Source organism: Balaenoptera musculus, chromosome 17 (assembly GCF_009873245.2).
Source record: "Balaenoptera musculus isolate JJ_BM4_2016_0621 chromosome 17, mBalMus1.pri.v3, whole genome shotgun sequence".
In the NCBI taxonomy this organism is placed as follows: domain Eukaryota; kingdom Metazoa; phylum Chordata; class Mammalia; order Artiodactyla; family Balaenopteridae; genus Balaenoptera; species Balaenoptera musculus.
The window spans coordinates 30,852,134-30,876,248 of NC_045801.1; the positions used below are offsets into that span (position 1 = coordinate 30,852,134).

General features: G+C 35.8%; 1 protein-coding gene across 13 annotated transcripts in view; it reads right to left on the reverse strand.

Moving 5' to 3' along the window:
* Positions 1-5,683: 5,683 nt before the first annotated feature.
* The window catches only part of OXR1 (oxidation resistance 1), a 458,944-nt gene continuing 440,512 nt past the window's right edge, over positions 5,684-24,115 (reverse strand). For 10 of the 13 annotated variants that reach the window (XM_036830008.1, XM_036830010.1, XM_036830009.1 and 7 more), the window contains 6 exons: positions 22,295-22,375; positions 20,208-20,333; positions 19,273-19,425; positions 10,455-10,550; positions 8,963-9,036; positions 5,684-7,054 (listed from right to left, as the gene is read on the reverse strand). In XM_036830008.1, coding sequence (XP_036685903.1) covers positions 6,919-7,054; positions 8,963-9,036; positions 10,455-10,550; positions 19,273-19,425; positions 20,208-20,333; positions 22,295-22,375 — 666 coding nt within the window. In that variant the 3' untranslated portion in view covers positions 5,684-6,918. The remainder of the gene's footprint in view (positions 7,055-8,962; positions 9,037-10,454; positions 10,551-19,272; positions 19,426-20,207; positions 20,334-22,294; positions 22,376-24,115) is intronic. The other 3 variants (XM_036830011.1, XM_036830013.1, XM_036830021.1) reach the window with 1 other exon arrangement.

Genomic DNA, 24,115 nt, shown 5'->3' on the forward strand with positions numbered 1-24,115 from the left:
CCACTTACATCAACAGGAGGGAAGTCTGCACTCGGACTTTCTTTCTCGCCAACACTGTGTTGGAAAATGAGGCTGCACCTATATTTTTACTTCTGCTTTTACTTTCCCTTTCCCAACTCAAGTTCCTTTTTTTTTTTAATGAATTTTTATTTTTGATATATATATTTTTAAATAAATTTATTTATTTATTTTTGGCTGCGTTGGGTCTTTGTTGCTGTACGCGGGCTTTCTCCAGCTGCGGCGAGCAGGGGCTACTCTTTGTTGTGGTGCGTGGGCTTCTCATTGCAGTGGCTTCTCTTGTTGAGGATCACAGGCTCTAGGTGCATGGGCTTCAGAAGTTGTGGCATGCGGGCTCAGCAGTTGTGGCTTGTGGGCTCTAGAGCGCAGGCTCAGTAGTTGTGGCGCACAGACTTGGTTGCTCCGCGGCATGTGGGATCTTCCCAGACCAGGGCTTGAACCCGTGTCCCCTGCATTGGCAGGCAGATTCTCAACCACTGCTCCACCAGGGAAGCCCCCCCTTTTTTTTAATACTACCAACAGATATATTAGGTACTGTTTCTCACATGATATGGGAATAATTCTGTGTAAAGTAGAATTTCGTTTCAATGGGAACTCATGCTAGAGAAAGTATCGCTGTACTTTATTGTCACTATTTTCAGGGATTACAGAAGCAGGGAACCATCTGGCCCATGTTAAAGTGGCCTCTTAATGCAGATGCCTGCTAGAATATGCATTTTCATTCCCAGTACCGAGGATGTTTCTCGATACACAGTAAGAACACAATGTCTGCAGAAGTATTTAATTTATAAATGCGCTGTATGACTTAACTTCTTGGCCTAGAGGTTTTCAGAGTGCTGTGGTTCAATATCATCCCAGCAAGGATTATCTCATGGTATTGTGTGCCCAGATTTGGGGGGCACCCCTGTATCTAACAAAATCACATTGCATTTACTTTTTGACCAATAAATTTCAATTCCCAAATTTCCTTTTAAGATACAACTCAAACAATATGAAAATACATATGCATAACATAGTATACTATTTTTAATTGTAAAATAATGCAATAACCTAATACATATGGGAAAATGGCTGAAAAAAGCATGGTACATACACATGGATGCAGCTCTGAAAAAAGTAAGGAAAAGGTTGCAGGGGAGATTAAGATGGCAGAGAGTAGGAGAATGCTGAGCTCACCTCACCCCAGGAACACATCAAAAATACAACTTCACGTGGAGCAATTCTCACTGAAAACAAACTGGAGACTGATAGAAAGGCTATTCTACAATGAAGCCTCTAAAGAAAGATTCACACAGAGCCAGGTAGGAAGGGAGGAGAAGCTGTCAGATCAGGGCCTGCGCCCTGAGCAGGGAACACAAAGAGGAGGGGGATATATCACAAGCTCGGGGATCCTGCCTGGGAGTGAGGGGCTCGAGACACATATTGGGCACCCTAGACCTGGAGTCCGACACTGGGAAGATGAGCCCCTTTAGCTGGTTTGAAAACCAGTGCACCTTACCAGAGGGCTGTTAAGAACCGAGACTCTGCTAGTGAAGAGTGCCCACGTGCTTGATTACTTCCAAGAACAAGCCAGAGGAAGCAGTAAATTAGACTCAGTAAAACAGGTGAATGGGTGAGTGTATGGAGGGAGCAGGGCGATGGTCAGGAGAGGAGAAAGAAAGCAAATAGTTCTTTTGTAAACACTCTAGTACATATATTTTGGTAAACAAATATACACAATTACTGTTGGGTACATAGCAAGGAATGAAATTTGCCGGCCAAATTTAGCTTTAGTAGAATACCGCCAAAAAATATTTTCCAAAGTTATTCCACTTCACATTCCTTTTTAAATAGCGTTTATTGGCTGTTTTAATACTCCTAGGAATTGCCAAAGTCTTCTGCCTTTTTTGTCTTTTGAGTCGTAGTCATTTGTATATTGTGTATATGAGACCTTCATTAGATCTGTGTATTACAAAAACCTTCTACTCTGTTGGTTGCCTTTTCATTTTTAATGATGTCTTTTGATGAAAAGCTCTTAAAATTTTAATGTAGTATAATTTACCATTTTTTTCCTTTATAGTTAGTGCTTTTCTGTCCAATTTATGTGTATCCTAAAGTCATGATGATATTCTCCTATATTTTTCAACTAAAAGCATTATTTTTTTACCTTTAACATTTAGATCTACAATCTGTAATTAATTTTTGTACGTGGTATGAGATGGGTCAAGATTTTTTGTTCCATACAGACATCCGATTAATCCAGCATCATTTATTGAAAAGACCATTCTCTCCACTAAGCAGCAGCATCATCTTTTTAAAAAATCAGTCTGTTTCTAGACTCTTGACTTTAATCCATTCTTTTGTATATCCTTTGACCAATACCACATTGTTGTAAACACCTTTCTAATAGATCATGATTGTCTAGTATTTAAGACCACAGCCTCATTCTTCACTGTTGCCTCAGCTGTTCTTTGCCTTTACATTTCCATATAAATTATAGACCAGCTTAATTTCCACAAATAAACCTGGCTGAGATTTTCCCTGCCAATACAGATTGATTTTAGAGAACTGACACCTTTCAATTTTGTCTTTATATCATGAGCATGGTATATCCTTCCTACTTATCTCTATCTTTTTGTTATATATATCCAATTTTTTCAATGGTATTGCAAAATGACAGTATTTTAAGCTTCATTTTCTAATTGTTGGTTTAGAAAGAATAAAAAGAAAGGTTTTTACTCTTTTTTTAATATTGAACTTGTCTTTAGTGACCTTGGTAAATAAACTGATTTCAATAGTTTGATCATTTTGGAATTTTCTATGTCCACAATTGTGTCCTATACAAATGACATTTAAAGTCTTTTCTTCCCAGTCCTTATGCCTTTTCTTTATCTTGCTTTATTGAACTGGTTGGAACTTCCAGGATAATGCTGAATAGAAGTGATGAAAGCAGTTATCATTGTTACGTTTCCTACTTCTGGGAGGAAACTTTCCATAATTCACCATTAAAGATGATGCTTACTGTACATTTTTCAAGGATAATTTTTTATCAGATTGAGGAAGATCCCTTCTTTCCTAATTTGCTAAGTTTTTATCATAAACAGGCACTGAAATTGATCAAATGCTTCTTTTGCTTCTATAGAGATGATCATGGATTTTTTTTCTTTAAATGTGGAAAATAATACCAATTTAAAAATAACTACTGTTGCTTTCCTGGAATAAACTCAATTTGGTTGTAATATATTATTCTTTCATACACTGCTAAATTTGATTTGTGAATATTTTATGTAGGATTTTGTATCTATGCTCATACCATGCTGTTCTGTAATTTTTTTGCTAAGGATTGTAAAGTTTTGGTATCAAGGTGGTGATAGCCTCAATAACATAAGTTCTCCCTTTTCTCAGTACCCTGGAAGAGTTCATGTAAGACTGATACTTTATTTTTCCTTAAATACTTAAAAGGATTACCCAGTGGAAGCATACAGACCTGAGTTTTTTGTGGGAAGGATTTTTTTTTTTAATTAAGAGATTCAGTTTCTTTAATACAAAAATTTTATTTCTTCTTGGGTCATTTTTAATAAATTCTGTTTTCCAAAACATTTTTCTGTTTCATTTACATTGTCAAGTTTATTGATGCAAAGTTCTTCACAATATCTTATCTCTTTAAGGTTCAATGGCTCCAGCGATGTCTCCCTATAAATTCTTAACAGTGAGTTGTCTTTTTCTTAATCTTGCTCGCGGTTTACAATTTCATTATTCTCAGAATTTCTGTTCTGTATGCTTGTTTTAAATTTTACTGATTTTTGCTCACATCTTTATTTCGTTTTTCCTTCTATTTTCATTAGGTTAAATTTGTTACTGTTCTTCTAGCTGCTTGAGATGGAAGCTTACAGCCTTTTCTTCTGTCTGTCACTTAATATTACTATACCCCCAAAACCTATCTCAAGAATTCTCGGGCTTCCCTGGTGGCGCAGTGGTTGGGAGTCTGCCTGCTAATGCAGGGGACACGGGTTCGAGCCCTGGTCTGGGAAGATCCCACATGCCGCAGAGCAGCTGGGCCCATGAGCCACAATTACTGAGCCTGCGTATCTGGAGCCTGTGCTCCGCAACAAGAGAGGCCGCGATAGTGAGAGGCCCGCACACCGCGATGAAGAGTGGCCCCCGCTTGCCACAACTAGAGAAAGCCCTCGCACAGAAACGAAGACCCAACACAGCCATAAATAAATAAAAAAAAGAATTCTCTTTTCACTCAGTCTATAATCTCCAAGGGCATCTCATCCACAGGTTATGGCTTCAACATCTACCTATATGTTGTTGATTTAAACTTTTTTTTTATCTATCAGAACAGAATATTAATTCCCCCCTGCCCCCAATCTGTTCTCTAGTTTCTCATGTTCTACTATAATAAGGTCCACAACTAACCTAACTTCCCTATCTGCTGCTTGTTTCTACTCTTCGTACATCACCCATCTCGATGAATAATATATTCCTAACAAAAAAACCTGAGAGCTATCCTTAACTCTTTCTGACACCTAATTAATAACCATATCTTGTTAATCCTAATTCCTAAATCTCTTTCAAATCCATGCCTCCTTTCTTATCACTATTGCTACTATTCTTGTTCAGACCTCAACATTTTCTCTCTGGACTTTACAACAGTCTTATTAGTCTCCTTGTCTCTAATTTGTTTCTCTACTAATCTACTTTGCACAGACATCATTCTAAAGTGGAAATCTGATCATAACATTCTTGCACTCAAATTTTCTTAATTGCTCCTATGAGATTAAAAAAATCTAAATTTCTTGACACTGCACAACAACAGAGCTCTTTATGAAATTAGTCTTACCTTGCTATGCACTCCCCACCAAGAAAACCAGGGACATAATTTAAAAATAACAAATGACTTGCATTTCCTCATGTGCCAAGTACCCAAGTATATCCCCATTTTTTAAACTGTGCTGTTCCCTCTGCTTGAATGCATCCTTCCATCATTATTACTATTACCACCACCACACCACCACCATCGCTCCTAGAATCATTTTTCACATATAAAAGATAGTAGTACATTTAATCAGACTTCTTAAATATAAAAATAACTTGATTATTCAATAAATCCAAACTCAAATTTATATTTATGTATTTAATTTTATTTGGTATACACCACTATGACCTTACTGTAATTGAAATCCAATACAGGATTTTTTTATGATTAGTCAACTCCACAAAGACAATAATACTGCTGTGGAAGACCAAAGGGGGAAAAAAACTGATATATTTATTTACAGTTCCCTATATTGTAAACATTTAATCTATACACTGTTAGTAACTTTTAATGAGAGCTTTACTTAAACAAGGAAACGATGCCCTGTATTTCTATTCATATTCGGCAATAGCATATTAAATAGATTATCAGATTTTCTTTTTCATTAGCATTATGCTTTCTTTAGATAATTATCTAAACTTTCAAAAGATCTAAATATATCCAAGTACTATACAACTAAATCTACTTAAGCCAACATATTTGGCTTATAATTTCATTTTTAGAATAATTTAAAGTGCTATAAACAACCTGGCAATCAACACTTTCTATAAGAACAAAACTACCTTTAAACATTAATTTACAAGATAATATACAATGTTTACCTGGAATAGCTGAAATTTCAGCACAAGGTCACTGTCACATGTATAACGGCAGGATTTTTTTTTTTTTTGCATTACATGAAGCTTTGAAATTAACTGATGAATTATTGCCGCAATGGCTTAGTATTGGTTTCCTACAAAAGAGGATAAGAACTACTGATATATTTTATCTTTTCTTTTTTTGTTTTTTTGAGGTCACTTGACAGTAAGTTTGCATATTCAACAAGTCTACTGAGTTACAATATTCTACTATAATCATTGCCCTTTTATAAGAGCAAATGCTAATGGTGATTAATAACATATACCACTCAAAAAAAAAAAATCACAAGTTTTTTTTTTTTTTTTCTTTTGAACAGGAACCTTATTTTGGGAGTTGGTGTGCAACAAGGCTAAAACAACAGAACTATAAAACAGTATACCTGACACAATATGTTGACAAAATATGCATCTGTTTCTTAGTTTTTGTAGTTATGATAATGCCCTGCTAAGCTACAGATATGTAAATAGTATATTTTCTTGCTTGATATATTAAATTCAGTAGAATCATCCAGTTCTCATTCTCCTTTGTCATTTTATAACTCTTTATCAGATAATTCAACGATGAAAGCATATGCCCAAACCTGCAGATCATGTGCACTGTGGTCTATTACAATCAGAATTCTCCTCAAATTTCATTTTTATTAAAATGAATTTGAGAATACAGGCAAAATTAATAAAGAGAATGTTGTACTGTGAATTAAAACTAGAACTCAGTGGTCTATGAAGTATGCATTGTTTTGGCATGTGTTTTTTCCTTTCTAAGAATAACTAAGCTGAGCATGTCCAAAAGTCACCTGTGCCAACCTCACAGATACAGTAGTACCTAGTCTTCATTCCCTCAATATCCCAGGTTAGACTACTCTACTAAAACAATCAATATAGTTTAAAAAATAATAAACCAAAATAGGTTCAACAAAAGAGCACCATCCTATTAGGAGACTGGGAAAACATGGATTATAGATGAGGTGGTCACTATGATCAAAATGCTACCAAAATTCTGACAAACCCTAAGCTGTTACACTGCAGGGACCCACGCCATGGTCTAACCCTAAAGACCTCTGGGACAGAAACATGATTTTAAAAATAAATTCCAAAATTATAGCTGTAAGAAATGGTGATATGAACTATTTTTAAAGCATGAGTTACATGTTACATTGTATTGCTTCTTGAACTTTCCAAACAATGCTTGTTTGTCCATGTCAGGTTTGGGCCATTATCCTGCTAAGAGAGAGAGCATTATATTCATTCAAAAGCCCAGATTTCAATGTCTTGGATAAAGAAGTCTTCCTTCTTAGAAAGTGTATGATTTCCAAATGTTTTACAAGAATGGCTTCTTCCATGGTAGAGATCTCCATCAAGCCACAGGGCAAATTCTCCCCTGTAATACATAGAAGAAAATAGTTCTAACGAAAATCTTTTAATACTTATGACCTAAGTTGTAAAAGAATAATTGCAGAGGTTGTAAAATATTAATTTAATGAGACATTTCAATATTCAACAACTCTAAAAATCTTTTTTTCAAAATCATTCCCTACTCCTTTCCACACAAAGTGGCACAAGACAACTTTGTTTTGTTCATATCCCATTATAAAATCACTTAACATATAGATCAAGGAGTAAGATGAACCCTCTAAAATTATAGAATTAGCTTTTGAGGCAGGTACTACTCTGTTATTCTTTGCCTGGTATTATGAATTTCTCTTTGCTGTTAGGTTTTAATATATTTAACATGAGTTTCTTAGAGACATTAAAACTCCCTATCATCTAAAATAAAATGTTTGGTTAATGTTAAGGGTTCAATCTCTAACTCACAGCTGAGGAAACTTTAGACTTGAGTTGTTCAAGGTCCCACATGTGATTTATGTTGAAGAATTTGAATCAGGTCTATCTGACTCCAAAGCCTATATTCAGTCCATCACATGATTTTGATTTCTTTGGGGCTCCTGTTTGGAATTCTGGAATATCCAGTCCTTATAGCTCCCATTTTCTGAGACTGTACTCACCTTCAAAGACTGTAAACTTGTCTTAAGTTGTTATCAACTGACCCAATGGTTAGTTTAGCTTGCTGGAATCATGTTGCATCATTAACACTAAGTTCCAGCAAATATCTAATGACATTGTGTACATTACTTTCAAAGACTGAAGGCACCCTTAACAGCTTGAAATTATAAGCCACTTGCTTGTGAGGCTTTCCTGGAGAGCTAACTGAATCACATGTAAGACCACCATTGGAGTAGGGCCGAACGACTGCCTTCTCCCCAAACAAAAAAGGTGTAATTGGAACATATAAACATTATAAGCTGATTCCAACAACTAAAAATAACATGGTTTTTAGTTACCTGGTTATGTCCTTCAAAGAAGGCTACCATAACCATGGTTAATTTTTAATCACTGGAATCATGTCTTCCAAATACCTATCTACAGAGAAGTTGTAAGAGAGAATTTGTTAGAATCACTCAGGATGATGAATATTCAGGCTAACAAGATTCTGTGACCTGAATGAATTATTATTATATATCCTCAAATGTGGGAAACAAATAACACTTCTATAAGTTTGGGAATTATTTAGCATACATTATTCTGATCCTGAAAGATAGAGAGAAATAACAAATGAAGGAGGTTGTGTTTGCTAAGGGCTAGTTGAGAAGTCTAGGCTAGGAGGCAGTAGAGCAAGCTACCTCCAAACACCATGAAGACTAAATGAAGTTGGAATACCAGAACAAAAAAACAAAGTTTCTCACAATGCTTGCTATGCCAGAAGAATCAAATCAAACTGCTGATTACTCATACTGTTAAAAAAAAAGAAAACAAGCCCTGAAAATTGGGGGGGGGGGGGGTCACTAACATTTTTAACAGGAAAACAGATTTCTATTGTCTAAAATATCAATCCAAATAGTCTCCAGGGTAGAATAACATGAAAAATTTTAGACCTTTTTAATAAATTGAGAGAAAGAACATATCACCACGGTTTTTTGAAAATTTGAGAAGTTCTAAGCGATTAGTGTATTTCTCTTTCAACTATCAAGAAGTCACTAGACTTTAAAAGAAGGGTTTTTAATCAAAAGGGAATCAACTAAACAGCATTTTGAGATGAGTAATATTCTACCAAGAGTTTCAAATACTACACTCAAGCACCTTCTTGCAAATATTATATTTTCTTAGTCATAATATATAAATTAGGATTCTAATGTCAAAACTTTCCAAAGATAGCTGATTTTATAAATAACACAAATGAATTTTTAAAGTTTCTTTCAAAATCTCACAGTTAAATGTTCAAGAGACTTACCCTCCACCACCAAAAGCTAGTGAATCCATGTCTCCTTTGATAAAAAACATATTATCTCCTGTCCACTTAAAGACCTACAAAAATGACAAAAGCTTTAAATATGTAGATGAAAATATCACTATCTATGTGACTTTCTCTTTTCTGACTACAAGAGTTCGATGGTTAATGAGAAAAGTTAAGAAAGTAGAAAATTAGTTAAAAACTGAGTAGATGTCATTAACTTTTATTTTAGCATCAAATATAAATGTACATTAATTTGATAATGTTTTAACATTTTGATATAGGGCCAAGGTCTTTTCTTTGGGTATGAATTTGCCTATCATTATTCTCACAGAAGCCTGTAGCACGTGTTTATGCTTTCCAGTTTCAATTTCTTTAAAGAGGAGTGAACGTAAAAACACTTGAGAAATTCAAGGGTAAAACTTCTAGATGTTAATATTCTTAAATATTTTTAACCTTTCATGGAAGTTCTACCTAAACCTAATACAACATCAATTTCTAGCACCTCACCTTTATAAAAATTTTCCGAAGTATTCATTATAGTTTTCAATAAAATAAACTTTAGCACTCACTTTTTCATAGATATATAACATTTGTTTAATTACATTATTAGTTACCAGGTAGAAACAGCATCATAAAAAAGGATTGGAAACAAGTACAACTGAAACTTCAAAAATCTGTAACAACTACAAGCTTCCAGGTAGCTGTAGGCATCAGTTGATGTTTTATGGAAGGAATGGAAAGCACTAGTTAATCTGGTGAGCCACTTAAACCGAAATTTGTTAAGAGAGTTTGTTCCTATTATGTTATCAAATCCTATTTTGTTCATTATAGAAATTGTTCCTAAAGACAATTCTTTTTAAAACCAACTGTGTTGATTCCTATTTTCAAGGTTATAATTTCATCTCTTAGGTACTGTCTCACATGCTGAACCTGACTGTACCAGAGACTCTGAGATTGCACTCAATGCTTGAAACAGTTACACATTCACTAAAATACATGTATTAAATTTCAGATCTCATTGGTATTAGAATGTATCTAATTTTAGTCAAGTCACAATAAAGAAAATGAAATCAGGTAATCACTTTTGATTTAACCCCAAATAATTTATTTTTTAAGTTTTCAAGACTGACATCATTAAACTTATTTAGTCATTAAAAGTTTCTAGAAATTTTACAATGATAATTAATAAACAAAACAGTAATAATGATGTATACTCCTTACTGAGCCCATGATGTCTTTCTGGTACCATGCCAAGTGTTACACATATATGATTCTCATTTAATTTTTAAACAACCTTGTTACATTTTATGATCCCCATTCTAACCACAGGAAAGTTGAAGCTCACAATGGTCAAAAAAGTGCTTGGTTATCAGTTAGTAAAAGGCAGAGATTGAGAGTCAAATGCAAGTATGCAGGACTCCAAAGTGAATGTTCTGTTCAAGATGCCACCTCTTCACAAACTGAATATAACTGGAATAACTGTTCTTACCTCAAATTCCGGACAGAACGTAAAAACAAAGGTCTCTCCAGTACCATAAAAGCCATCACTTACTTTGAATGGCTCAGATGCCAATGCACCAAAAACCTAAGGATAAAAAAGGCATGTTCAATGACATCACTATTAATTTGTTTCGGTAAGCATTGTCCCATTATATATGTTTAAGTAAAATACAAAAAGTTTAATATAGCATAGTTTTGTCTACTTGTACTTAAAAAGTGAAACATGACCAGTTGTCACACAATTCATATTATTGTCAGGTACAAAGCATATCAGTTTCTCAGTGGGAAAAAACCAGATTTTTCCTAGTTTTGAAATCTAAAAACATGTCTATTATAACAAAAAGATAATCTAAAAAAGTGGTAGCCACATTTCAGCATGACAATGTACACAGTGAGGACAACATGCTGTTGTGGTACTGTAGCACTTACGACAGCAAAAACCCTTCAGTATGGGTAAACATTCTACTACTAAAAAGGTATGCCAGTTTCCTCTTCATTAGACAGTAAATTCCATGAGGACAGAACTTCAGTCTGAATTGTTTGGTCCTGTAATGCCTTGGCTTTACATAGTACACGACACACAGTAGATACCCTAAAAAAAGGATGAATAAATGAACAAGAGGCCTGGACAAGTCATTTCAATGTTCTGGGTCTAAGGTTCCAGACCACGAAATGGCAAAGTAGAGTTTGATGATCTTTATAGTCACTATCTCTCCTGACATTCTACTTCCATACTCAATTTTTAAAACAGACTTTTCTTATTGTAAGGTGTTTATGTACATACATATATATAAAATATAATCACACAGCTCAATTTGGAATCATCACAAAGCAAAGTCCCATTTAACCTTCATGCAGACCTAGAAACAGGACATTACCAGCACCCCAGAAACTCTGGACCACCACCTCCACCTCCCAAAAGGAAGCTACTAGGTCTGACAATAACAAAGATGTGTTTTGCCCATTTATGAACTTGCTGTTTCAGGAATAACCAAACTTTCTCTTCCTTATCTGGAACTTTGTTCTTGGTCTCATCCTCACACAATTATCTTTATTTATTTATTCTGTAAATTTTATTTATTTTTTTGCTATTTTTTTAAAAACATCTTTATTGGATTATAATTGCTTTACAATGGTGTGTTAGTTGCTGATGTATAACAAAGTGAATCAGCTATACACATACATATATCTCCGTATCGCCTCCCTCTTGCATCTCCCTCCCTCCCACCCTCCCTGTCCCACCCCTCTAGGTGGTCACAAAGCACCGAGCTGATCTCCCTGTGCTATGCGGCTGCTTCCCACTAGCTATCTATTTTACATTTGGTAGTGTATATATGTCCATGCCACTCTCTCACTTCATCCCAGCTTACCTTTCCCCCTCCCCGTGTCCTCAAGTCCATTCTCTACGTCTGCGTCTTTATTCCTGTCCTGCCCCTAGGTTCTTCAGAACGATTTTTTCTTCTTTTTTTTTTTACATTCCGTATATATGTGTTAGCATACGGTATTTGTTTTTCTCTTTCTGACTTAGTTCACTCTGTATGACAGTCTCTAGGTCTCCCCACCTCACTACAAATAACTCAATTTTGTTTCTTTTTATGGCTGAGTAATATTCCATTGTATATATGTGCCACATCTCCTTTATCCATTCATCTGTCAATGGACACTTAGGTTGCTTCCAAGTCCTGGCTATTGTAAATAGAGCTGCAATGAACATTGTGGTACATGTCTCTTTTTGAATTATGGTTTTCTCAGGGTATATGCCCAGTAGTGGGATTGCTGGGTCGTATGGTACCTCTATTTTTAGTTTTTTAAGGAACCTCCATACTGTTCTCCATAGTGGCTGTATCAATTTACATTCCCACCAACAGTGCAAGAGGGTTCCCTTTTCTCCACACGCTCACCAGCAATTATTGTCTGTAGAATTTTTGATGATGGCCATTCTGACTGGTGTGAGGCGATACCTCATTGCAGTTCTGATTTTCATTTCTTTAATGATTAATGATGTTGAGCATCCTTTCAGGTGTTTGTTGGCAATCTGTATATCTTCTTTGGAGAAATGTCTGTTTAGGTCTTCTGCCCATTTTTGGATTGGGTTGTTTGTTTTTTTGATATTGAGTTGCATGAACTGCCTGTATATTTTGGAGACTAATCCTTTGTCAGTTGCTTCATTTGCAAATATTTTCTCCCATTCTGAGGGCTGTCTTTTCGTCTTGTTTATGGTTTCCTTTGCTGTGCAAAAGCTTTTAAGTTTCATTAGGTCCCATTTGTTTGTGTTTTTATTTCCATTTCTCTAGGAGGTGGGTCAAAAAGGATCTTGCTGTGATTTATGTCATACAGTGTTCTGCCTATGTTTTCCTCTAAGAGTTTTGTAGTGTATGGCTTTACATTTAGGTCTTTAATCCATTTCGAATTTATTTTTGTGTATGGTGTTAGGAAGGGTTCTAATTTCATTCTTTTATATGTAGCTGTCCAGTTTTCCCAGCACCACTTATTGAAGAGGCTGTCTTTTCTCCATTGCATATTCTTGCCTCCTTTATCAAAGATAAGGTGACCATATGCGTGTGGGATTATCTCTGGGCTTTCTATCCTGTTCCATTGATCTATATTTCTGTTTTTCTACCACTACCATACTGTCTTGATTACTGCAGCTTTGTACTATAGTCTGAAGTCAGGGACTCTGATTCCTCCAGCTCTGTTTTTCTTTCTCAAGATTGCTTTGGCTATCAGGGTGTTTTGTGTTTCCACACAAATTGTGAAATTTTTTGTTCTAGTTCTGTGAAAAATGCCATTGGAACTTTGATAGGTATTGCAATGGATCTGTAGATTGCTTTGGGTAGTATAGTCATTTTCACAATGTTGATTCTTCCAATCCAAGAACATAGTATATCTCTCCATCTGTTTGTATCTTCTTTAATTTCTCTCATCAGTGTCTTACAGTTTTCGGCATACAGGTCTTTTGTCTCTTTAGGTAGGTTTATTCCTAGGTATTTTATTCTTTTTGTTGCAATGGTAAATGGGAGTGTTTCCTTAATTTCTCTTTCAGATTTTTCATCATTAGTGTATAGAAATGCAAGAGATTTCTGTGCATTAATTTTGTATCCTGCTACTTTACCAAATTCATTGATTAGCTCTAGTAGTTTTCTGGTAGCATCTTCAGGATTCTCTATGTATAGTATCATGTCATCTGCAAACAGTGACAGATTTACTTCTTCTCTTCCGATTTGGATTCCTTTTATTTCTTTTTCTTCTCTGATTGCTGTGGCTAAAACTTTCAAAACTATGCTGAATAACAGTGGTCAGAGTCTTGTTCCTGATCTTAGTGGAAATGGTTTCAGTTTTTCACCATTGAGAAAAATGTTGGCTGTAGGTTTGTCATATATGGTCTTTATTATGTTGAGGTAAGTTCCCTCTATGCCTATTTTCTGGAGAGTTTTTATCATGGGTGCTGAATTTTGTCAGAAACTTTTTCTGCATCTATTGAGATGATCATATGGTTTTTCTCCTTCAATGTGTTAATATGGTTTATCACATTGACTGAGTTGCATATACTGAAGAATCCTTGCATTCCTGGGATAAACCCCACTTGATCATGGTGTATGATCCTTTTAATGTGCTATTGGGTTCTGTTTGCTAGTATTTTGTTGAGGATTTTTGCATCGATGTTCATCAGTGATATTGGTCTGTAGTTTTCTTTTTTTGTGACATCTTTGGTTTTGGTATCAGGGTGATGGTGGCCTCGTAGAATGAGTTTGGGAGTGTTCTGCCCTCTGCTGTATTTTGGAAGAGTCTGAGAAGGACAAGTGTTAGCTCTTCTCGAAATGTTGATAGAATTTGCCTGTGAAGCCATCTGGTCCTGGGCTTTTGTTTGTTGGAAGATTTTTAATCACATTCTCAATTTCAGTGCTTGTGATTGGTCTGTTTATATTTTCTATTTCTTCCTGGTTCAGTCTTGGGAGGTTGTGGTTTTCTAAGAATATGTCCATATTTTCCAGGTTGTCCATTTTATTGGCATAGAGTTGCTTGTAGTAATCTCTCATGATTCTTTGTATTTCTGCAGTGTCAGTTGTTACTTCTCCTTTTTCATTTCTGATTCTATTGATTTGAGTCTTCTCCCTTTTTTTCTTGATGAGTCTGGCTAGTAGTTTATCAATTTTTTTTACCTTCTCAAAGAACCAGATTTTAGTTTTATTGATCTTAGCTACTATTTCCTTCATTTCTTTTTCACTTATTTCTGATCTGATCTTTATGATTTCTTTCCTTCTGCTAACTTTGGGGGTTTTTTTGTTCTTCCTTCTCTAATTGCTTTAGCTGTAAGGTTAGGTTGTTTATTTGAGATGTTTCTTGTTTCTTGAGGTAGGACTGTATTGCTATAAACTTCCCTCTTAGAACTGCTTTTGCTGCATCCCATAGGTTTTGGGTTGTCGTGTTTTCATTGTCATTTGTTTCTAGGTATTTTGTTTTTCTCTTTGATTTCTTCAGTGATCTCTTGGTTATTTAAGAGTGTACTGTTTAGCCTCCATGTGTTTGTATTTTTCACAGATTTTTTTCCTGTAATTGATATCTAGTTTCATAGTGTTGTGGTCGGAAAAGATACTTGATACGATTTCAATTTTCTTAAATTTACCAAGGCTTGATTTGTGACCCAACACATGATCTATCCTGGAGAATGTCCATGAGCACTTGAGAAGAAAGTGTATTGTGCTGTTTTTGGATGGAATGTCCTATAAATATCAATTAAGTCCATCTTGTTTAAAGTATCATTTAAAGCTTGTGTTTCCTTATTTATTTTCATTTTGGATGATCTGTCCATTGGTGAAAGTGGGGTGGTAAAGTCCCCTGCTATGATTGTGCTACTGTCGATTACCCCTTTTATGGCTGTTAGCATTTGCCTTATGTATTGAGGTGCTCCTATGTTGGGTGCATAAATATTTACAACTGTTATATCTTCTTCTTGGATTGATCCCTTGATCATTATGTAGTGTCCTTCTTTGTCTCTTGTCATAGTCTTTGTTTTAAAGTCTATTTTGTCTGATATGAGGCTTGCTACTACAGCTTTCTTTTGATTTCCATTTGCATGGAATATCTTTTTCCATTCCCTCACTTTCAGTCTGTATGTGTCCCTAGGTCTGAAGTGAGTCTCTTGTAGACAGCATATGTACGGGTCTTGTTTTTGTATCCGTTTAGCCAGTCTATGTCTTTTGGTTGGAGCATTTAATCCATTTACATTTAAGGTAGTTATCAGTATGTATGTTCCTATTACCATTTTCTTAATTGTTTTGGGTCTGTTACTGTAGGTGTTTTCCTTCTCTTGTGTTTCCTGCCTAGAGAAGTTCCTTTAGCATTTGTTGTAAAGGTGGTTTGGTGGTGCTGAATTCTCTTAGCTTTTGCTTGTCTGTAAAGGTTTTAATTTCTCCATCAAATCTGAATGAGATCCTTGCTGGGTAATCCTGGTTGTAGGTTTTTCCCTTTCATCACTTTAACTATGTCCTGCCACTCCCTTCTGGCTTGCAGAGTTTCTGCTGAAAGATCAGCTGTTAACCTTATGGGGATTCCCTTGTATGTTATTTGTTGCTTTTCCCTTGCTGCTTTCAATATTTTTCTTTCTATTTAATTTTTGATAGCTTGATTAATATGTTTCTTGGCGTGTTTCTCCTTGGATTTATTCTGTATGGGACTCTCTGCACTTCCTGGACTTGACTATTTCCTTTCCTATATTAGGGAAGTTTTCAAGTATAATCTCTTTAAGTATTTTCTCAGCCCCTTTTTTTTCCCTCTTCTTCTTCTGGGACCCCTATAATTCAAAAGTTGGTGCATTTAATATTATCTCAAAGGTCTCTGAGACTGTCCTCAATTCTTCTAATTCTTTTTTCTTTATTCTGCTCTGTGGTAGTTATTTCCTCTCTTTTATCTTCCAGGTCACTTCTCTGTTCTTCTGCCTCAGGTATTCTGCTATTGATTCCTTCTAGAGAATGTTTAATTATATTTACTGTTTTGTTCATCATTGTTTGTTTGCTCTTTAGTTCTTCTGGGTCCTTGTTAAACGTTTCTTGTATTTTCTCCATTCTATTTCCAAGATTTTGGATCATCTTTACTATCATTACTCGGAATTCCTTTCCAGGTAGACTGCCTATTTCCTCTTCATTTGTTTGATCTGGTGGGTTTTTACCTTGCTCCTTCATCTGCTGTGTATTTCTCTGTTTTCTCATTTTGCTTAACTTACTGTGTTTGAGGTCTCCTTTTCGCAGCCTGCAGGTTCATAGTTCCCGTTAGTTTTGGTGTCTGCCCCCAGTGGGTGAGGTTGGTTCACTGGATTTTGCAGGCTTCCTGGTGAAGGGGACTAATGCCTGTGTTCTGGTGGATGAGGCTGCATCTTGTCTTTCTGGTGGGCAGGACCGCGTCCGGTGGTGTGTTTTTGGGTGTCTGTGAAGTTGTTATTTTAGGCAGCCTCTCTGCTAATGGGTGGGGTTGTGTTCCTGTCTTGCTAGTTGTTTGGCATAGGGTGTCCAGCACTGTAGCTTGGTGGTCGTTGAGTGGAGCTGGGTCTTCATGTTGAGATGGAGATCTCTGGGAGAGCTTTCGCCGTTTGATATTATGTGGGGCCGGGAGGTCTCTGGTGGACCAATGTCCTGAACTCAGCTCTCTAACCTCAGAGGCTCAGGCCTGACACTTGGCTGAAGCACCAAGACCCTGATAGCCACATGGCTCAGAAGAAAAGGGAGGAAAAAAAAGAAAGAAAGAATGAAAAACAAATTAAAATAAAGTTATTAAAATAAAAAATATATTATTAAAAATTAAAAAATAAATTAAAAAAGAAAGAAAGAAAGAAGAGAGCAGCCAAACCAAAAAACAAATCCACCAATGATAACAAGTGCTACAAACTATACTAAAAAAAACCAAAACAAAGCGAAAAAAAGACAGAACCCTAGGTCAAATGGTAAAATCAAAGCTATACAGACAAAATCACACAAAGAAGCATATACATACACACTCACGAAAGGAGAAAAGGAAATATATATATATATATATATATATATAAAAGAAGAAAAAAGGAAGAGAGCACCAAATCAATAACAAACCTACCAATGATAATAAGCTCTAAATACTAAACTAAGATAAACATAAAACCAGAAACAAATTAGATGCAGAAATCAAACCCCAAGTCTACAGTTGCTCCCAAAGTCCACCTCTTCAATTTTGGGACGATTCATTGTCTATTCAGGTATTCCACAGATGCAGGGTATATCAATTTGATTGTGGAGATTTAATCCACTGCTCCTGAGGCTGCATGGAGAGATTTCCCTTTCTCTTCTTTGTTCGCACATTTCCTGGGGTTCAGCTTTGGATATGGCTCCGCCTCTGCGTGTAGGTCGCTGAAGGCATCTGTTCCCCACCCAGACAGGACGGGGTTAAAGTAGCAGCTGATTAGGGGGCTCTGGCTCACTCAGGCCAGGGGGGAGGGTGGGGTACGGAATGTGGGGCAAGCCTGTGGCAGCAGAGGCCGACATGACGTTCCAACAGCCTGAGGCGCGCTGTGCGTTCTCCCGGGGAAGTTGTCCCTGGATCACGGGACCCTAGTAGTGGTGGGCTGCACAGGCTCCCGGGAGGGGAGGTGTGGATAGTGACCTGTGCTTGCATACAGGCTTCTTGGTGGCTGCAGCAGCAAGCAGCCTTAGCATTCCATACCCATCTCCGTGGTCCGCACTGATAGCTGCGTCTCACGCCCGTCTCTGGAGCTCGTTTAGGCAGTCCTCTGAATCCCCTCTCCTTGCGCACCCCGAAACAATGGTCTCTTGCCTCTTAGGCAGGTCCAGACTTTTTCCCAGACTCCCTCCTGGCTAGCTGTGATGCACTAGTCCCCTTCAGGCTGTGTTCACGCAGCAAACCCCAGTCCTCTCCCTGGGGTCTGACCTCTGAAAGCCGGAGCCTCAGCTCCCAGCCCCCACCTGCCCTGGCCAGTGAGCAGACAAGCCTCTCAGGCTGGTGAGTGCTGGTCGGCAGCAATGCTCTGTGCAGGAATCTCTCCGCTATGCCTTCTGCACCCCTGTTGCTGCACTCTCCTCCATGTCTCTGAAGCTTCCCCCCACCCACCTGCCATCTCTGCCAGTGAAGGGGCTTCCTAGTGTGTGGAAACTTTTCCTCCTTCACAGCTCCCTCCCAGAGGTGCAGGTCCCATCCCTATTCTTTTGTTTATGTTTTTTTTTTTTTTTCTTTTGCCCTACCCAGGTACGTGGGGAGTTTCTTGCCTTTTGGGAAGTCTGAGGTCTTCTGCCAGAGTTCAGTAGGTGTTTTGTAGGAGCTGCTCCTCATGTAGATGTATTTTTTATGTATTTGTGGGGAGGAAGGTTATCTCCACGTCTTACTGCTCCGCCATCTAGAAGCTATCTCTCACGATTATCTTTAACTTTCTAAAATTTACCCACATTTCAAGACTGTCAATTTCCACTATTTCCCTGAACCTCATTCTTATCTCCCTCAGATAGGAATGAACAATCTAAACACCCCTTTTACTTTTTGTAGGTTCTAACTATACTAGGCATATTTTGCTTGGCTTTAGAGATACTCGCATACTTTAGTATTCTTTTCTACCAGATTATAATTCCTTTGATGGCAGGAACTGTTTAATTATTCATGTTCATATCTATCCCTCTGTAGGACTCAGCATTGCCTTGCATATCAAAAGCACTCAATAATTACCAGTTAAACTTAATAAAATGTACTAATGAAAATTTTTAGCAAAAGAACATGCTAACGTTACTGTTACTACCATCTCTTAAAAGGTAAGGTGTCTATGTTGTTATTTTTCATACCTGCCCATCACTGTCTTTAATCACCATCAGCACTGGAGTGTCTAAACCTGTCATTGTTCGATACAGGGTCTTCAAGCTTGTACCATGCTTCCCAGTACCATAAACAAGAGTCCATGGGTAGCCAATTGTTCTTGGTGGAAGATGCTTGGTAAGCTTTGAAAAATAAATTGTTAACACATACTCAATAGTTGCTTATTATTAATCTGTACGATACTAATGCCAGTTGGAATTTAATAGTATTTTATAAAATGCAGCCTACAAAAATAACAGTAGAAAATATCATTGTCAAAGATACTGAGATGCTTGAAGAATAACTGTACATTTCTCAGTATGACATATTAATTGCTCATTAGGAAAAGAAACAGTCATACCAAACAACATACAGATTAGAATAGAGGCAAGAAACATGGATTAATTATTGTTTGCATCCTCTGTATCAAATTAACAAAAATATTTGACGAACTGTTAGCTTGATTATTAATAACCTCTCAAATCCAGAGGCAGACTATCAGAATTAGAAATCAAGCTTCAATATGTTATAACTGTATGGCTTTGAACATTTACGTAACCTCTTGGCACCCAAGTTTCTTCACTTACAAAATGTGACAATAAGAGCATCCAACTCCTATGGGGGCTGCAACAACTACATTAGATTACCCATATAAAGCAAGTAACTGGCACACAATAAGAAATTAAATACTGGCCATTATATTGTCTCACCTAAATTGCTACTGTTATTTATTTTAACATCTGCTTACCCAAATCTCCTAATACCTTCTATTACATTAGTTGCTATATTTTGTTTACTTTTTCTTCATTGAAGACTAAGACTAGGAACAATAGCCCTGCTTCTTCAGTTTTCAAAACAACTGAAAACGGGCTATTTTATTCTCTTGGCACACACTCAGAAATGCCCATATGTGGGTATGTCATACCTTTTCAATTTGATCTGGCAGTAAGAGTTCACTGGGATCACTTAGGTTTGGTCGAAAAGATTCAGATTCCAGGTCTGCTTTCACTGGAGTAACCTGCTTTGAATTTATATCTTCCCTTGTAGTAATCTAAAGAAGTAAACAGCAGCAACATATTAATACAGAACGGCAACAAACCTTCAAAAATTTTAGCCTTTTGAGAGAAATAAAACCTTATACCTTAAAAAAGGTGGCTAAAGCTTTAATTTAGGATTTTAGAATAAGAAAAAGATGCTCCATCTAATAACAATGGCATGTCCAATGCAGAAAAAGTTTTTTTATAAGCAGACATTTTTCTCATCTACTACATGAGGAAGGACAGGTATTGAATGATAAACTCCACATTTCTGGTAAAAAGAGGTTAAGTTGCATGGAAACTTTAATTTTTCTATTCAAGGGCAAAAAATGAGCCAGCTAGCTTGCTTTTTATCTGTGCTATTTAAAATATGTGAGATTATTTTTTCATGGTAAACATAAAATTTGCCAAAAGTAATTAGGAAAACTTCCTGGGTGCCAAAATTTTAATTAAAAAAATAGTACAAAAAAGAAAGTATAATGTTTCATTGGTGTGCATGTGTATGTGAATTTATCTGCTTCATTGAAAAGGTTATCATTATTTTTAGAAATGCCTTTTTAATTTTTACTTTCTAAACATGAAATTTTTTTATCTAGCTGAACCAAACAATACATTTAAAAGTTAACTTTTTCACAAACCTATTTTTTAAATTAGAACAATGTGATGCACTAAAAAGTATGTATGCTTTTGCTTGATGGAAATGATCTCACTGATATTCTTAAGATGATAAAAATGTTGATTAAATCAAAACAAATTCTTATACAATTTATTCTGTTGGCACTTTTTCCTATTAATTTTATTTTCATATGTAAAATGGAATAATATTAGAAAATAAAATATATGAAACAACAGTGATATTCTTAAAGTGACAGAAATGTTGATTAACTTAAATTCCTGTACAATTTATTCTGTTGGCACTTTTTCATATTAATTTTATTTTAATATATAAAATGCAGTAATATTAGAAAATAAAATATATGAAACTACTGTTGATGAAACTTTGAAATTGGAAAACAGAATTCTATTGCAGCAGATAACTAAAATGCAGCAATTCTCGATGACTGTGATTCCACGCAGGAATGAAATCTTGCTAAATTATTTTGTTCCTTTAACAGATTTCTTACCAAACTTAAACAACATATATTTTCAACCAATACATGTTCTAGAACTGTATTGTTTTTTGATGAAAACTATATTAATTCTTTCACATCATCATCATGTTTTACCCTTATTTTGATGATGTGAAAGGTTAAAAAAAATCCAAGGCAGCATGAGAAGCATTAAAAGAAAAGAAAAAAATTCAGGAGTTCTAGCAAAGCCATGAAAGCATATCTCATTAAGAAGAGGAAAACACACAGTAATACACAAAGCTGAAAAATGAGGTCAAATATATAGTTCTTATTCCTGAAAAATCACAAAGATTATTTCACAGAATTTTAAATAATTTATCTAGTTGAAGTGCCTAATCTATACTATTCCAAAGTATTTCTAATACCAACCAGGAAAACCTCAAGGACAAAAACAATTCGTCTCATTATGATATTTGATGTAGGGTTGATACAACTGAAATAGCCTTTAAGAAGAGAACCTTGCTTTCTGTTAAATTTTTAAACATTTTCCCACAGTACCACATCTTTCGGATTCCATTTAGTAAAGATTCAACCTCAAATCCAAGACATTCTTCCAATGTAAAATGAAAACTCCTCATCAATCTAAGAAACACAGTAGTGAGAACAGTTCTAAAATAACAGAAAATTCCTCTGAAAATTTTTCAAATGAAAAGATGCCACAAAAGATAGTCCTACAGCTCTTCAAGGCAATACTGTACTCTTTAATACAAAAGGAATTTTCTGATGGGGTATTTTAGTGCTGCAGTCAAAACGAATCCTTCAGAAAAGAGATTTGCCCTGACAAAAGACACTGAAAACAGGGAATATTCAATCTCTGGAGGGGTTTAAACTACTGAAGGGGGCACCTGGAGACGTCTGCAGAGTGTGCGCAGTTCTTCAGTATTTAGAGCATCGATCCTGCGGTGATACTCAGCCACTGACACTACCTGAATATGGAGACAGGAAGACAATAATTCCACTGACAGTTGAGAAAAACAGCCAAAACAAAACAAAAATTGGAGAAATTTAAATGGGAAAGAGAACTGTAATCAGGATTTCTTTCCCCACTCCATGCTGAAAATCCAAGAGATTTATATATTAAACTACGGTGAAATACACATGAATGAATTTAACTTATTAACTACTACATCCAACTAACTACTAGTACACAACTTAAGGTTTATTTATAACTACTAGTACACAACTTAAGGTTCATATAGACAGAATTTGACTGAATAAATAGAATTACAGTCGTTTATAAAAGAAACGCTATATAAAACATAACATGTTTTGCTAACATCAAAGATAACATCTAAAATCTGTCTTGCAGTTTACAAAGAAAATGGTAGTTTCAACTCTCCCCTTCAAATCAGTTTAACTCAAACGTTACATCCTAATGGCAATGCTGGAAAAATTTCTTCTAGGCAAAGGTAACAAACATACCCATGCTATATGATCTGTATCAGAACAGAGAAGTGGGGGAGCAAGAAAAAGATATGAAGTACATTTTAAAACCTAAGACAGTAAGAAAAATAAGCTCCAGAAATAGAAAATTAGATTTTTAAAAGCATATCTAATAGCATTCTCAGGCATGTCCACTTAGTCTTTCTAAATGATCCTAAACTGAAAGTTTTTGCCTTTCCTCCACAGTAATTCTTTGTAGTTGGTACTGTAGCAGTTATTTGTGACTAAAACGTAATGACTTTCCTACACTCTAAATTTCTAAGGGAAATTCTATATCTTCTGTAATTGCCTAGACCAGTCTCTTGCACGGTGCTGAATTTGAAAGCCATGTTTGACAGATAAATATTATTATAAAAAGCCCACGAAAACAGACAAGTTTCCTCAGACTGACACAACAGCTTCAGCTTTTTCAGATCATGACATAATTCCCAAAACAGTAAGCATAATATAGTGAACTCTGGTGGTGCTATAAGTATGTGCTGAATTCTCCTGACCTATGACAAATTCCTCTTGTGATCAATCAATTATGTGTAGAGGTTCTGGCCACAAAATGCAGTTAAACCAACTGACCCATAAAAGGTTTAGATTTTTACACTAACCTAGGTTTTAAAAGGTTCTTGTTCCAGTCAACTAAAACAAATCAGCTACTTCTATGAAGAGCTGCAAACTTGTTGAAAGCAATGAAAGACATGCGAATAGAAAAAAGGAAAAGAAACCAAACAGATTTTCCATTCTGGCCATTATTATTAGATTGACTTTTGAAAAGCGAGAATGCTTGCAATATGATAGCTGACTCTCTACTTACAAAGAAACCCAAAGTAGTTATGATTTCAAGCTCTGGGGAATCAGATGGACCTAGGTTTTCTCCCTTCCTTATCTATTTCTCCATAAAACAGTGGAAATAATAATAGTACATACTAAATAGGGTTTTTGTGTAAATAAAACAAAGAAATGAAATGCACATAAAGGATTGAGTATAGTGCCCACCACAGACTAAATAGGGGTTAACACTACTTTTACTTAATTTTCCATCAATTACCCTAAGGACTAAAGGATAATGTTGAAGAGTCTCCATATTTGTTTTTGGTTTTTATTTTTGATATTAAAGTATTTCAGTTTTAAGAACTCAACCATTTTGTATACTTTGTCTATTCTGAAAGTTTAATTTAAAAATATTAAAGATTTTTCAATTAAGAACAACAGAATTTTCAATAAAGATGAAA